At 40.9% G+C, this 14,412-nt stretch overlaps 1 protein-coding gene across 1 annotated transcript; it reads right to left on the minus strand.

Annotated features, from left to right (window-relative positions):
• Window positions 1–709: 709 nt before the first annotated feature.
• LOC139644934 (phospholipid hydroperoxide glutathione peroxidase-like) lies at window positions 710–5,266 on the minus strand. The gene is made up of 7 exons (XM_071520472.1): window positions 5,170–5,266; window positions 3,982–4,076; window positions 3,464–3,608; window positions 2,759–2,910; window positions 1,943–1,967; window positions 1,742–1,801; window positions 710–1,263 (listed from the first exon to the last, which is right to left on the minus strand). The coding sequence occupies exons 1-7, from the start codon at window positions 5,233–5,235 to the stop codon at window positions 1,231–1,233; spliced, it is 576 nt and encodes a 191-aa protein (XP_071376573.1). The 5' UTR covers window positions 5,236–5,266; the 3' UTR covers window positions 710–1,230.
• Between the last annotated feature and the right edge of the window lie 9,146 nt (window positions 5,267–14,412).

A 14,412-nucleotide genomic window follows, 5' to 3' on the forward strand; every position in this document is an offset into this window, starting at 1 on the left:
CGGATATGCGCCTGCCGCTACAGCATCATCATGTTGGCCTCGTTACTCAAAAAGTAACTTATACTCGCTACACTGTGCATTTCATACGTAATGTCATTACTTTGAGCCCTATTTATTATTCCATTGGAGAAGCAATCCGTGACACTTTATTATTTTTGTAATACTTTTACGTTACACACCCCAAATTGGCGATTGTATGAGTAATTTGGGTAACCCAGTTGCTCTTCTCTGTGCTTCTGTGGTAATGATCAGGGTAAAGACTGTATATGTCTTGCCATCCTTTTAAGTAGTGAGAATACTTGCATTCACAGCAAGTAAACCTTTTCTAAACTATATGAGAGTACGAACGCTATGATAAAATTGAATCGGGTTATATGGGATATAGCTTTGGGATAATTTAACTTCAACCTCATATTTAGAGGAGATGCTAACAGTAACGATTTTTTTTATTAGTACCTGTAATATTACCTACTGCTGTTACCTAATGGGGCACACTACTAGTTACTGGGGAAAGTAACTGTAACGCATTACAGAACAACACGTTACCACCGAACACTAATCATGCTGTGGTTCAAACTGAACTGCATGATCCGTAATCCATGCACAACATAATAGGCTACTACAATAATATAAAAGATCGCCAACAGGTTACCATTACCATGGCTCAGGTTAGGTTTAATAAGCACATACAAATTGACAAACTCATACACATGTAGGAGACAATTTATTTTCTAACTTCATCAAATGAAAAAGGAGAAACATGAACTTCAGACAGCAGAATGGGTCTATGATAAGTTCAGTGCAAATAATATTATCAGTAGCATTACATTTGAGAAAGATGGGAAAGCTATGGCAGCCTGTGTCACTACAGCAAATTCATGCCTGTTTACACATTGACAAATTGTGACTGAACATTGAGGAACACATTCAGAAAGGATTACATGGCATTCATTATTATTAGGAAAGGGATGGCTGAGTATCTGACAATAAGCTGTGAGGGTCTCTGCTCTGGATGACTAGTGACCATGTCTGGCAGGCGTCCGCTCCTATGTTCATGCAGGGTACTGTGTGGGTGGTTCTGGGGGTTAGTTGCACGCTAGGGATCATCAGGCCTGCCCTCCCCACAGGTGGGTTTACAGACAGGCCGTCACTGGTCCAGACACACCCACCAATACCCAGCAGTCCATAGGAGAGGTCAGGGGTCAGACAAGCACATGAGAAACAGCAGTATTACAGGTATGTGGGCAGGTCCTTCTCCACCACCTGCAGGGAGAAATAAACAGGAGTTAGACAACAATGGAGGACTGAGAATTGCTCCGTTGCAGCACCATGGACAGAGGCCCAACTCTGCTCATACACAACAGAGGATCAATGTGGCGTCATGTAAACACATTTCAAGGTCAAGTTTATTTATTTATTTATATAGCACAATTTCAAGCTTTGGAATGTATACAGTTTTTTATTCTTATCGTTCTCCATAGCAACATAAATCGAGACACATGAGCATGCAACAATGAGCAAGTTTCCTGAATAAACCCCTAGGGGTCAGCCTCTCCAATGAGAAGTGCAGCATTACAACTTTAATACTCGTATGGTCAATGACACCACCAGATGAGTGATGTTTTAAAGAAGAAACTACTATCCATATCCACCAGCATCATCTGGAAGGCTCAAGCTAAGTAAAGGACAATATTTTGCTTCAAGTAGAAATGTTATCAAACAGACTATGAATGATACTCACACTGGGATCATCTGTTGGGCCGTATCTCTTCACTACCAGTCCTTCTCTATTTATGAGAAACTGCAGGGGAATAAAACAACAAATCATTAGCACATGAATTCCACATACAGTTGTAGCAGAACGATCATTTAGCGAGTCTTAAACACATCTGAATGGAGATGGATCTAAAAAGTAATGATACCAACTATACTAGCGAGTTACCTTTGTGAAGTTCCATTTGATGTTACTGTGGAGAGAGGAAAGCTCATCAGAACACAAACCACTGAGACTGCAATGACTTTAAAACAAATTTACTGTCAGCTGTTATGACATTTTACAGTCTCCCCCCAGGCATGGGGCAAACAAAGAGGGAGAAAATGGTTTAAGAGGATGGAGTAACAACCATTACAAAAAGGTGCAGCCTTGCCACTACAGGGTTTCCTCTACCATAGTCCAGCCCCGGCAGCCTGCCAGCCGAAGAGAACCCCCAGCAGGCTAACGGGACTCTAAAATACTACACTGAAAATTTAATGTATTCATATTGGTTTCTAAACACAACAACTGAAGTCATGATGATTTGCACTTGGCATCCTCTGGGCAGCACTGTTCTGAAACGTATTTCAACCACATTGCTTAATTTTGCATACGAAATTGCATGTGTGCCACTGCTCTTAACTTTGTTGCTAGGGAGCGAGAGCGCATGATTATGGTGTATGGGGTATGCCTGCCGTTAAAGGCACATTCATTCTGAGCTGACTGCTTCCTGCTGCTTTTGCAAGGAAAACAATTAAACTTCTGACAGATATATTGCAATGGGGGAACATGAGGTGAGGTGAGGTGGAAACAAAATTGCTTCTCATGATATAGAGCACAGGGCCTGAATGGTTAGGCTACTCTACAACCCAAAAGAAAATCATCCTTTTAGTGACTCATGTCAGTTTTTGTGCAGTTCCTTCATTGGCCCTTACTCATTTGACATATGCAATGTCATGTGCCTTCTTGTAAGTAGACAACAGTGGGAGGAGGAGAATAACTTACTTTCCCAGAGTTCCCTTGCCCTTGGGTTGTGCCTTCATCCACTTCCAGAGAGGGTGAGCATTGTCTCCGTTCACCTCAATCTTGCTGAAGAGGTCAAACTCTGCATTGAAACCTTTGGCAAACTCTTTAATCTCTGCATCAGTGCCTGGCTCCTGCATGACAGAGAGATGGGACAAATCCAAGTTAGAAAATTGGAAATAAAGGTATTAATAAAGGTACACCATGTCAAAGCTGTCGAAAAGCTGACAGTATGAACTATTTCTTGTGTTTCAGAGGCCCATACTGCCGAAAGATTTGCTAAGGCTTTTTGCACTTGTATAAATACTTGAAAGACTATCCAGGTACAAAATAATTTGCATATTTCAAATATGAACCTGGGGAGCAGGCTTGTAGCACTTTTAACCAAATCAATGTAATTTGAAATGTGCAAAAACAGGACATTAATCAAATTACTCCCTCCTGCCTGAGCTTTTCACCTTATGGTCAAAAATGCTGCACTGCACACAATAGGTTACAACATTGCATTGCACAAAGGAATGCCTTCTATTTAAGATAACTGAGGTTTAAGACGAGCAACCAACAGTAAACAGTTCAAGGGTCAGAGTGGTCTGACAACATTCTTGTGACATTTGATCAGTGTAAATGACAAAAAGATTTGTTATTTGCATAGAAGCCACTGTGTTATTATAAAAAGGTATTCCTTACCTGTCCCCCAAACTGGTTGCAGGGGAAGGCCAGGATGCGTAAACCTTTCTCAGCATAGGAGGCGTGCATTCCCTCTAGCTGAGTGTAGTTTACCCTGGTCTTTCCTCATTTAGAGGCTACATTAGTGATGATACACACAAAGCCTCTGGCAGAGGAAAAAAAAAAGAAAAACAGAGGTTAAAGTGAGGAAATAATTTTCCCCAACTACTGATCCCAAATGTGTGAAGTCTGTTGGCTGTGTGAAATGTTCTACTCTCTGCTCTGTTAATCTCTATGTAAAGTCACTGATTATTAAGACGCAATTGTTTAAAGCATAGGGATACATGATATTATGTTATGCTGAGGATGACTGCTGTTGCTGATAGAAAGATTGATAGAGATTCTTCACTCTGAGGATGTTGTTGTTACTTACTCTGCACGGAAGATAACAGCATGGAAGGGACAGATAACAGTGAGAATCTATGGTGATATAACTATATAACTATGAGACACAGCTAGCCTTCCTGCCTGTGTTTTACCTGTATTTCTCAAGAGACACCTCATTGCCATCAATGTCCTTAGCAGAGAACTCGTAGATTGACTTGGCACTCTGCCAATCTCCCACCTGAGCACACTGCATAGAAGAAAGAATGAAAAGTGTATGCGTGTGTGAGAAAGAGAAAGAGAAACCAAAAAAAGAGATCAGATGGTACAGGTTAATCAGGGGTAAAGTCCATGAAAGCAAACCAAAGGGGAAAACCTTGTGCAACCATAATAAAGATCTGAGTAAGATTCAGAGGAGGTGAAACAAGGGAAGTGAAACAACACTTTGCCCTATTTACTTGTGTCCCCATTAATTTCCTTCACTTGATCTTGCTGCTAGTTCTGTTCTGTATGATGTTTCCATCACCGGTGGTTTGGACAGGTTTGGACTGGCAAAGTCACGGTTAGTGCACCTGACTGTCTTATCCCAAGCAGGGAAAATCTGGAGATTGCAAACAATGAACATCGAAGATCTAACAGTTAAGATTGTTGGCAAATGAATGGGGCCGCTTCCGTATTGCATAGGAAAGAGGAAATCAAGTGATTTCTCTCTCACACATACAAACACACACACTTTGAAATCGTGATCTAACGGTATATGGCTAGACGAAGCTGAAGTTATGGCCAGTACGTTAATATAGAACCTCCTTGATTAAGAGGTGCTGGTATGTTGTTGTATTCCTGGAGTTGGGCTCGATAGGCCTGCTGGCCCATAAATTATAACGATGATTTATCAACTAGCTTGCTCCCTTAACTAACATCACCGTTACAGTTCAGCTAACGTCAGTGCAGCAATCACTTTGCAAGTACGCATTCATAAATAAGAATTGCAGCAACTTGCATTCAATATCCGAACAAGCGTGACTCAGCAAGCATGACTCAGCAGACTAGTCTAACTGGAAGAGAGTACCGTTGGATTAAAAAGAAAGATATTTCTCTCTTCTTGGACCTATGTCTTGTACTTTCACAGACACAGTGACGTGCCTTGCTAGCTAACGGGACTGCAGCACTAACTAGTTGATTCGACATCGGACCGATTTGCACGTTGCACTGCATTTAAAAATAGGAGTCCTAAGTTTGACCTGGCTGCCGTTCATAATTCTGGCCTCAGTTAACACATTAATATTACTGTCCACTTCATACAAACACAGGCAGATATATATTATCATTCGATAAATGCTCACCATGCTTCTGACGACTCCTTTGCTCCCTAACAACCCAAACAACACTGTCGGCCTCCAGAGCCACATAGCGACCACCGGCGTGTGACGTCACGTGATTAAACCCGCCCACTGAGGGCTTCGCTGCAACAGACGCATCTGAAATCACTCACCGGTGATTGCTGTGTAAATCAAAAATCTAACAGTGTGGTACATGTTAATTTTTTGGCTAACATTTTCAATACAGTCCGAGTATCATTCACGAAAATGTTATGGTTTTATTTATTGATCAAGAATAACGCTACTGGCAATACAAAGACACCCATATGGGTCCTTGTCCGCTTGTTGTGTACGGAAGTTGAAAATGAATGGCCAGTCTCCTACACCGTAACCGTAGTGCACGGTAATTAACATTACGCATTTGCTAAGCTACAATAGATGACGAGGAGGAAGCCTACACGTAGTTCAACAATAATTTAGGGGAAGGTTAATGTAAGTACCTTTACGAGCAACATAGGATACAATTCATCCTTGCCTGCCAGTGCATTCAATCTTGAAATCGAAGGAATAACGTTTCTAGTCACATACACACGCATACATTCACACTCCGCTAACACAGTGCCTATGTATACATATTAGGTTAATAACTTGCTTCTTCATTACAGTTGTGTCATGATACTGGCATGAGTTCTGATTATAAAGGCTCCATCACCTTTAGTTTTTAATCTGGCCTTTGGAACAGTAAAAAGATCTGCTGATCTGAGACTGCGCTTCTCTGAAATATAAGGAATTGCTATTGGTACCTGACAGTTTCCCCATGACTGAAATATGATAAAGCCACATTTAACATAGCAGAAATCAAACCAAAGCAACTTTTTCACCCAGATTACATCTCAATCATTTTTGTCTAATGAACACAAACTAATTGGCCTATGTTGTTCAGTAAAAGTAATGGATTGCATCGGTACTTTATCAGCCAATACCAAAAGTTTGGAACTCTGAATTGAATTTTCATGCCGCCATGCAAATTTTCATGCAAATTTCCATGCAAATATTCATGGGGACTGATGTGTTTTAGACACAAGTCACTAGAGGCAAGTCTCAAGTCAATCAAGACGTGTGGTGGGATTATGCTTCAAGGCTGTTAGACAACATTTAGGCCTATATCACTCACACACACACACACACACACACACACACACACACACACACACACACACCTAAGAAGCATGTGACATCCAATTGCACATCAATTTTGACTTATTTTACATACATTAAGGCCCTGTGTCCACCAAAGACCTGTGAAAAAAGCGCTGGCGCTGATCTTTCATTAATTACAATGGAAAAGTAGGCCCTGCTTACATTACCTACAGACTTGTTCAGTAGATACACACACACACGCATTACCCTCACGTAAATGCATACTTGAAGCAGACTAGGGATCAGAGATGAGGATAACTAGGTTTTTTTTAGTTAGTTTTGAGATATAGATTAATTCAACCTCTGGCGGGTGGCCCAAGCCTTCAAATAAGAGTGGCCAGTTAACAAGGTATATTCAAAGATGCAGTTTCATCGTTCTTCCAAAAGAGGGCGCTGTCTAATTGTAGGATAAACTGCTGCTTACCTGATGCAAAAAAAAAAAAAAAATGAATGTCTGAATAAAATACAGTATACTGGCCAGGATAAATCTCATATCCACATAAAAAACAGTGGGGAAGGTCTTCAACATAGACCAAAGATAAATACAAAATATAAACAGATTATAAAATATAAACAGATAAACAGAAAGACAGGAATCTTGAATGCAAAAAGTTAAAATTGATTAATTGTACATATAAGCACACCAGTGAACAAAAGCACATAAGTGAGCAAGGGACGAACACAGAAAAGGCTTATATACGTACATGCAGCTATGTTTCAAGCTCAAAGCTCTTCCTCAGGCAGCTGATCTCATATTGAACTGTAAGAACTTTGAGTGACTGGCTTCTTAGTTGCCCCTTCCATGGCTCAAATCTATATCAGTTGTCTGTGTCACAGCTCAGTCTTTATGGTTTCTAGGTAATGTGGATGTTGCCGATTCACTTGTGAGGTTGCAAAGGCAAACTGATTAACAGGCTGTGTGTTTGTGTGACAGCAAGAGGAAGCTCAGCTCAGTGACAGAGAGAGACATCTCAGTCCAGGGCTCTTGATCCTAGACCTCATCCTGCGAAGGTTTACGTGAGTTTGGGATCTGCAGGTTTGAGTTGTTCCAGTCTTGGACTATTTGATGTGCAAACTGATGATTTTGGCCAAGCCTTTGTTCACATACCAGCTTATTCAAAACCATATAGTGTCTTTGTCCTTGTCATTGCTATGGTCGAAATCGGGCCATGGACTTCAGTTTTGTTTATGAAGTTGGCACACAAAGATTGACACCCTCACTATGGTGTAAGGTTTACTTCAGGTCTAAACTAAACAATCAAAAATGTCTCAAAATATATAAAAATGTGTATATACTATAGAATGTAGATGATGGTGCTTGTCCGAGTTGCTGGTGAGAACAGGAAGAATTATCTACACCAATGAGAGCATTCTTATGCATACTGAGATGCCTCAGACTTATTTCACTATTTTCATATCTTTAGTATTTCACTCAGTGAGCAAAAGTCAATATTGGAGCAAACAATGTGAGAATGTGTTTCGCTTCCAGGCTTCATTAGGTTTTCTAATCAACAGTGAAACTAAGTTAGAGGTGTTTAAATATGCTTGTAACTGTTCAACTCTTTATGAACACTCTATGATGTGTACATTTGTAAAGCATTACAATATTTATAAAAAGATATTTCTAGAACATTTCATGTAATAGATCAACACCCGCTATTGAAGATTTAGAACAATACATGTCTTACAAAGGTTTTTCAGACATTTTAAAATATACTGAGACAAGTATGAGCTGTCTTTTAGCTTTTTTGTTTTCTAGTTCCCTTTTTATTCATTTACTTGCCATTTTATTTTTAAAAATTTTATGAAAGAAGAGATTTTTGAATGTCTCAATGTCAAGCAGAATGTCACATTTTATTTCAGTGGAATCTATCAAGTGTCCCTGAAGCTCAGTATGTGCCAGATGGGACCTTTGACTCACATGGGCTTGTTCATCGCAGCATTGTGTCATGGGACCCCATTGTCACTGTGACTTATAAATAGGTGGGTGATTTGATCAAACACGTGCCATACTGTACTGTGCTGTTATGGGTTACGAGGGCAGATGACTGTCGGTGGTAATTAACAGGAGATTGCATGCAGCCCTCTCTGTTGGTGGAAGCAGCGGTTGTCTGCCATGTAACGCACACACATGCACACGACACACACAGGCACAGAAACTGTTTGTGTTTAGGTGGTGTGGAGGTCACATCTTTGGTGGAAGGAGGCTTTTAATTAGGGTATGACAAGACAGAAAGTCTGCCACAGGCTTCCACTAGAAACACCCAGTTCAAAGCCACTAATTAAACACCTCGCACAGCCAATTAAAACTTTAATCAAGGAGGTTCTACTTAAAAAGACATCAGCACAATTGGTGGTGTGTGTGTGTGAGTGTGTGTGTGTAGACATGTAGAGACCATGTAAATTAGTTACTGTTCCGTTTGCTGTATATCTGCGTGAAACAATAGGTGTTTGGTGTTTTTCCACTCAGCAGTTATTAGTGTAGAGTGTTGCTAAATTACTCAAGGACAAACACATAAAGCAACACTAATTGATTAATATTACATTGTCATATTGAACAGATTTATTTTTCCCACAGCAACAAAGTGCATCCACATCATTGTGGTGCTGCAATAATATCTTGGATATAACTGTATATGCTGCTCCATATGCTGTAAAACTAAAGAAATGTCTGTGATTCTTGGTCTGTTTATGAAGGCATAAATCATTCTTTATTATTGTCATTTGTTCATCGAAGAGTTTTCCTGGGTCATAAACCAGAGAATCAGTTAGTTCGGTTTAAATGAGGAGGAATGGCACTAATGAAAAGGCAGGCCATAATGAATAGAAAAAGATGGGAAAACAGAAAAACAAACAACTTTCATGTAATAAAAAACAGTGAACATGTTGCCTAGAAACAACCTCTGTTAAACCTGAATCCACCCCCCCCTGCAACACACACACACACACACACACACAGAAACAACTACCCGCACCCTGGGAGATAAGATCAGATGCTTCAAGAAAAGTTAGGGTTATTTCTCACTGTTCCTAAGCAACAAGTTTGCTGTCTTCTTGCCTTGGCCATATCTCTGCTGGCTCAACTGGAGAGGAATAGTCTGAGACAGAATTACAGTTACAAGTTGACCACAAAACTTTGCCCAATTTCTCAGAAATTGGGAAAGAGAGTACTTGAAGGTAGAGTTACAATTGGTACCATCTGGGTTTGACCATTGGGAGCTAACATTCATTGTAGGATATGTAATTACACTTGCTGATTATGCTGGTGTAACACATGACTTGATTGCACGCATTGAATTTCTATGTTTTACATTTCAGGCATTTACAATAGCTGATGCTTTTATGTAGAGTGACTCGCAACAAGTGCAACATTAACATAAACTTCAATTCCTAGATCACCAAGATTCTACTGAAAAAATTATATTACTATTATTATATAATTTGAAGGTGTTTGGGTCTTAAAAGGCTCCTATGTGTCCTCAGTGTGGACACACACATTGATTTGTTTAATTCTTAGGGTGCCAATAATAAATATGTTATACCTGTAATGATATGGGAGAGCCTACATGACTTTTCTTGTTATCGTATCCCATTCGCTTGAGAAGGAAACGGATGGTTTTGTCATTATTCTCCAGCTATGCCTATTACTCTCGCATCAAAAATCAAAGCAAGATTATGCTGCCAAAGGCTACTGATTTGAACACCTACACCACCATACAGTACTTTGTTACATGTTTTAGAGTATGTGACAAAGAACTGTAATGAAAACAGATGGCAACCTATATTTGCATTGGCAGAGACTCTTTTACATTTTAACCCTCACACTCTCCGAGGGGATCGGTTGGCAAGGCAACAGATTCTCCAGTCTGTTTCTCATGGCTGCATCTCAATAGTCCAGATCAGCCTCCTTATCCCCCCATCTTCTTTGAGAAAGTATCCACACAAGAAAAGGCCAGGCATACATGCCATGTCTTCAAACCATCAGGACAGTTATTCTGCCACTTTTTCTGTCAGGCAATTGGCAGCCCACAGACTGCATCCTGCACCCATATCTCTTAAATCCATCCCCAAAATCAATTTCTCTTCAAAGACATGTAATAATAGGTGCCAGTGCCAAACCTGCTGTCAACCATGATATTGTAACCCTTTGAGCCTTTAAGAATAAACAACCTCACCCCCACCCCACAGTCTTTTGGTGGGATACGTACCTTATGATGTTCACCAAGCAACATCTTTCCAAAGATGCTGTCTGAAAACCTAATTGATATCCCACAGTGTAGTGAAAATGAACTTGCAAGCTTCTCCTCTTTCGCAGGAAATGTTTTTTAATGTGCCTTTACATAAGCTATGTTTCTATCACACGGCGAATGTTATGCAAAGTTTTGATATGTCACAGAAAGTAAAATGCAAATTTGGTATTTTTCCATTATTTGATTATTATTGGGCAGGCTGTTCTTTGAGTTCTTGAGTGACAGCAAATGTTGGGCATGTCTGCTTTCATCAAGATGAAAACAAAGAAAGGCACTATTATAATGCATGGTTGTATGGCCGACAAATGGCCATACAACCATGATGGGCACATTCTATAGTACCATCGGAAATTATTCAACCCCCATGTTCCACATGTTGTAGTGGATTAAAAATGGATTAAATTATGTCAGTGATCTACACACAAGAACCCAGGCAAATTCATTGTGAAAACTAAGTGAAATTTAACATTCCACAATTTGCTCCAAACTCACCTGTGTTAGTAACAGGATTCGTAAATATTAACACGTCTTCTGCTGCCCTACAAACTCGGTAAAGTTATTACCTTGTGGTATTTAAGTAACAGTGGAATTAGGTAATTTAACCGTGTCGCAGTGCTTCAGTGTGTAGAATTGAACACATGCGCCGTGGGTGAAAAGCTCAACTGTTTTGAGTCAAGTATTCATTCCCTTTGCAGAGACACTCCAAACTGAGTTAAAGTTCCTCCAAATGCCTTTGAATGTTATTGAGATGTCTCTATAGTTTGATTGGAGTCTTGATTGGAGATTCAGTTGATTGGACATAATTTACAAAACAAATGTCTGTGTACTGGTCTCACAGATCACAGTGTGCGTCACAGCAGAAACTTTACCATTAATTAACCACTGCTGAATCATTTTAATATCTAGAAGCCATGATGGCTATGGTAGGGGTCCTGAACTCTAAAACTGAGTAACTGGAGTTCTGGTCAGAGTGTGTATCGTGAGCTGGCAGCACGTAGCTTCTTTGTAGTAGAAAAGATGATAAGCCGGCACCTACCTGTCCAACAGAAAACAGAGCAACTCCACGTTGCTCTTCATAACATTCCTCTTCTTCAATACTCACCAACGGGTGAAATCCAACCCCACAGTCACTCTCTCTTCATTTTTTTTTTACTGTTTTTTACTGTTCTGGCAACCGCAGGGAGGAGGGGTCAACTTTGAAAGTTGCCTTAAAAGGATAAATATGAAAAAATAAGCCGGATGTTATAGGCTATAGTTCACATTTTTATTCAAGTATGTTAACAATGATAGAACACTAAAGCAGATAATATTGACAATATGACAAAAATAAGGGTGCGTGGGAGTGGCCATGAGATGAAGGCACACCGCATATACAGTAAACAGAGGGCAGTGCAAGCGTCACTGTGGAAGCACGCTTTGCAGGATCTGCCACCTGGTGTTTTTTTCCCCCCCATTTGGGAAAACTTTGTTCACCTGCCAGATAGCAGCTCGTGGACCTTACAAATTTAGCAGCCACTGCTCAAAACCCCCCAGGTGGCGGGTGTTAATTTCCCACCCTGGTTGGGAGTTCACACGAGCACAGTAGGCTCCATGATTAAAAAATTGAAAAAATATGGAACTGCCAAGATTCAGCGTAGAGCAACCAATCAACGAGGTGACCAAGAATCTAAAAACCACTCTGACAGAACAACAGAGTGCCTTGGCTGCACTGGAAGGACAAGAGTCAGTGCAGCACTTCAGTGACAGCACGCTTGGAGTTTGCAAAAAGGCAGTGAAAGACTGAGAGCATGAGGCAAAGATTATGTGGTCTGATGAACTGAACTCTTCAGCCATAATTCAAAGTGCTATGTCTGGAAGAAAGCCGGCACAGCTCATCAGCCACGTAACACCATCCCTACTGTGAAGCATGGTGGGGGGAGCTTCATGCTGGGGAGGGGGGGGGGGGTAAAAATAAATGGAGCCAGATATGAGCAAATACTTGAGGAGAACCTGCTTCAGACTGCCAAAGACATTTAGATTGGGACAGCAATTTATATTCCAACAGGACAATGACCCTAAGCATACAGCCAAATCAACACGGGAATGGCCTCAGAACATGAATGCAAAAGACCTTGAGTGACTAAGCCAAAGCCCTGACTTGAATCCTATTGACAATCTGTGGAATGACTTGAAGATAGCTGTTCAGACACAGAATTGTGAGGAGGCACAGCTGTTGGGAAGTGTTTAAAGCGGGGCGGGGATAGATGCTCCCCACCCAGCTGGAACAGCTTGAGCAAATCTGCAAGGGAGAATGGGAGAAAATCCCCAAATCCTGATATGACAAGCTGATACAGATTTATCCATGCAGACTCAAAGCTGTGATTTCTGTCAAATGTGCTTTAAAATATTGACTCAGGCGGTTGAATACAATGTGATATTTGTGTATTTAACTTTAAATTAATTTGCAAAAAGTTCTAAAAACATCATCATGGGATATTTTGTTGAAACCATTTTGAATTCAGGATGCAGCTCCATGGTTCAATGAAACTGAAGCATTCGCAGGGACAATCACACCATGCCTATGTCATTATTTAGTTTACAAATGTGTTTCCATTGCTATTAAGTGCATGATTTCTTTATTGGTGTAATAGTTTGCAACTGTAAAAACCTTTGTGATATTGAGGAAGTTTTTTTTTTTTTTTTTGCAACAGCCAAAAGCTCAATGTTATTATAGTTATTGAATGTTAAACATGATGATGATGATGAACATATAACTCAAGAGTGATACTAAATAAGAAAATGTACATGTTTTACTGTGTTGAACAATCCCTCTAACAGATATGGTTATATATCTATCAAAACAATTTCTTTATTGATAATTGTGATATTAATGTTGTATGTCACCCAACCCTACAACACATTCACTGTTATAGATGCAGAGGGTTGATGTTAGTTAACAAACATAATTAGCAAAAAACATGAGCTATTTGGAACTGGATTTTGACAACACAGCAAATACACACTCCACAACATGGAGCAGTGCAGCAGTTCTGAATGACTAACATTTGCTCAGAGGGTAATTCTGGCCTTCAAAGAGTCTCTTGCCTTGGGAAGTATGAAGGAAGAAATGCTGCAGGCTTGAATAGCCAAGTGGTGAATGGTACGACTCTGTGATCTTTTCTGCTAGACTGACATTATCCAAAGCTGTTGTGTTGTGCGTGGGGTTTCCAGGCCCTCAGTAGAGAACGCCCTTTTGCTGCAGGGTGACGCTGCAGCACCGTTCAGCTGTTTCTCCTCCACTTCACCTCCTCAGAACTGTCCACGGGCAACCAGGAGTACGCCTGACTGAAAGCCAGGTCGTCCATGAGGGATGAGTCTGTAACGTCCTCCTCCTTAACCCCCTCAGCCTTCCACAAGTTCTTGGGTAGTAGTAGTGTGGAGTGGGTGCAGGATGTTTGGGATCTGCTGCGGGTTTGTGAGGACAGAGAGGTGGACTGCCTAAAGCACGAGGCCGTCTCGTATGCCATGTTCGGCTGGGTTTGGCTGCTGCTGGGCTGACTGCCAGGCTCCTGTCCTGCAGTACAGGGCTTCACCAGCAGTTCCTTGACCAGGCCTCTCAGTCTGGTGTTGCATGGGACTTCACGCGTCTTAATGGCCGATGCAATGCCTTTTTGCTTAGCCACCACATAGACACACTTCTTAGCCCGAGTTACAGCTGTGTAGAAAAGCTTCCAGGTCTAGGCACTGCCGTCTCCCAAAACATAGGCGATGATGTCGTTCTCCGAGCCCTGGAAGGTGTGGATGGTCCTAGCCCAGGCATGCTGCAGCCTGCACTCCC

Source organism: Centroberyx affinis, unplaced genomic scaffold (genome assembly GCF_046629955.1).
Source record: "Centroberyx affinis isolate AG114_WGS23_722 - 3 ecotype Tasmania unplaced genomic scaffold, CSIRO-AGI_Caff_v1 ptg000804l_1, whole genome shotgun sequence".
Classification (NCBI taxonomy): domain Eukaryota; kingdom Metazoa; phylum Chordata; class Actinopteri; order Beryciformes; family Berycidae; genus Centroberyx; species Centroberyx affinis.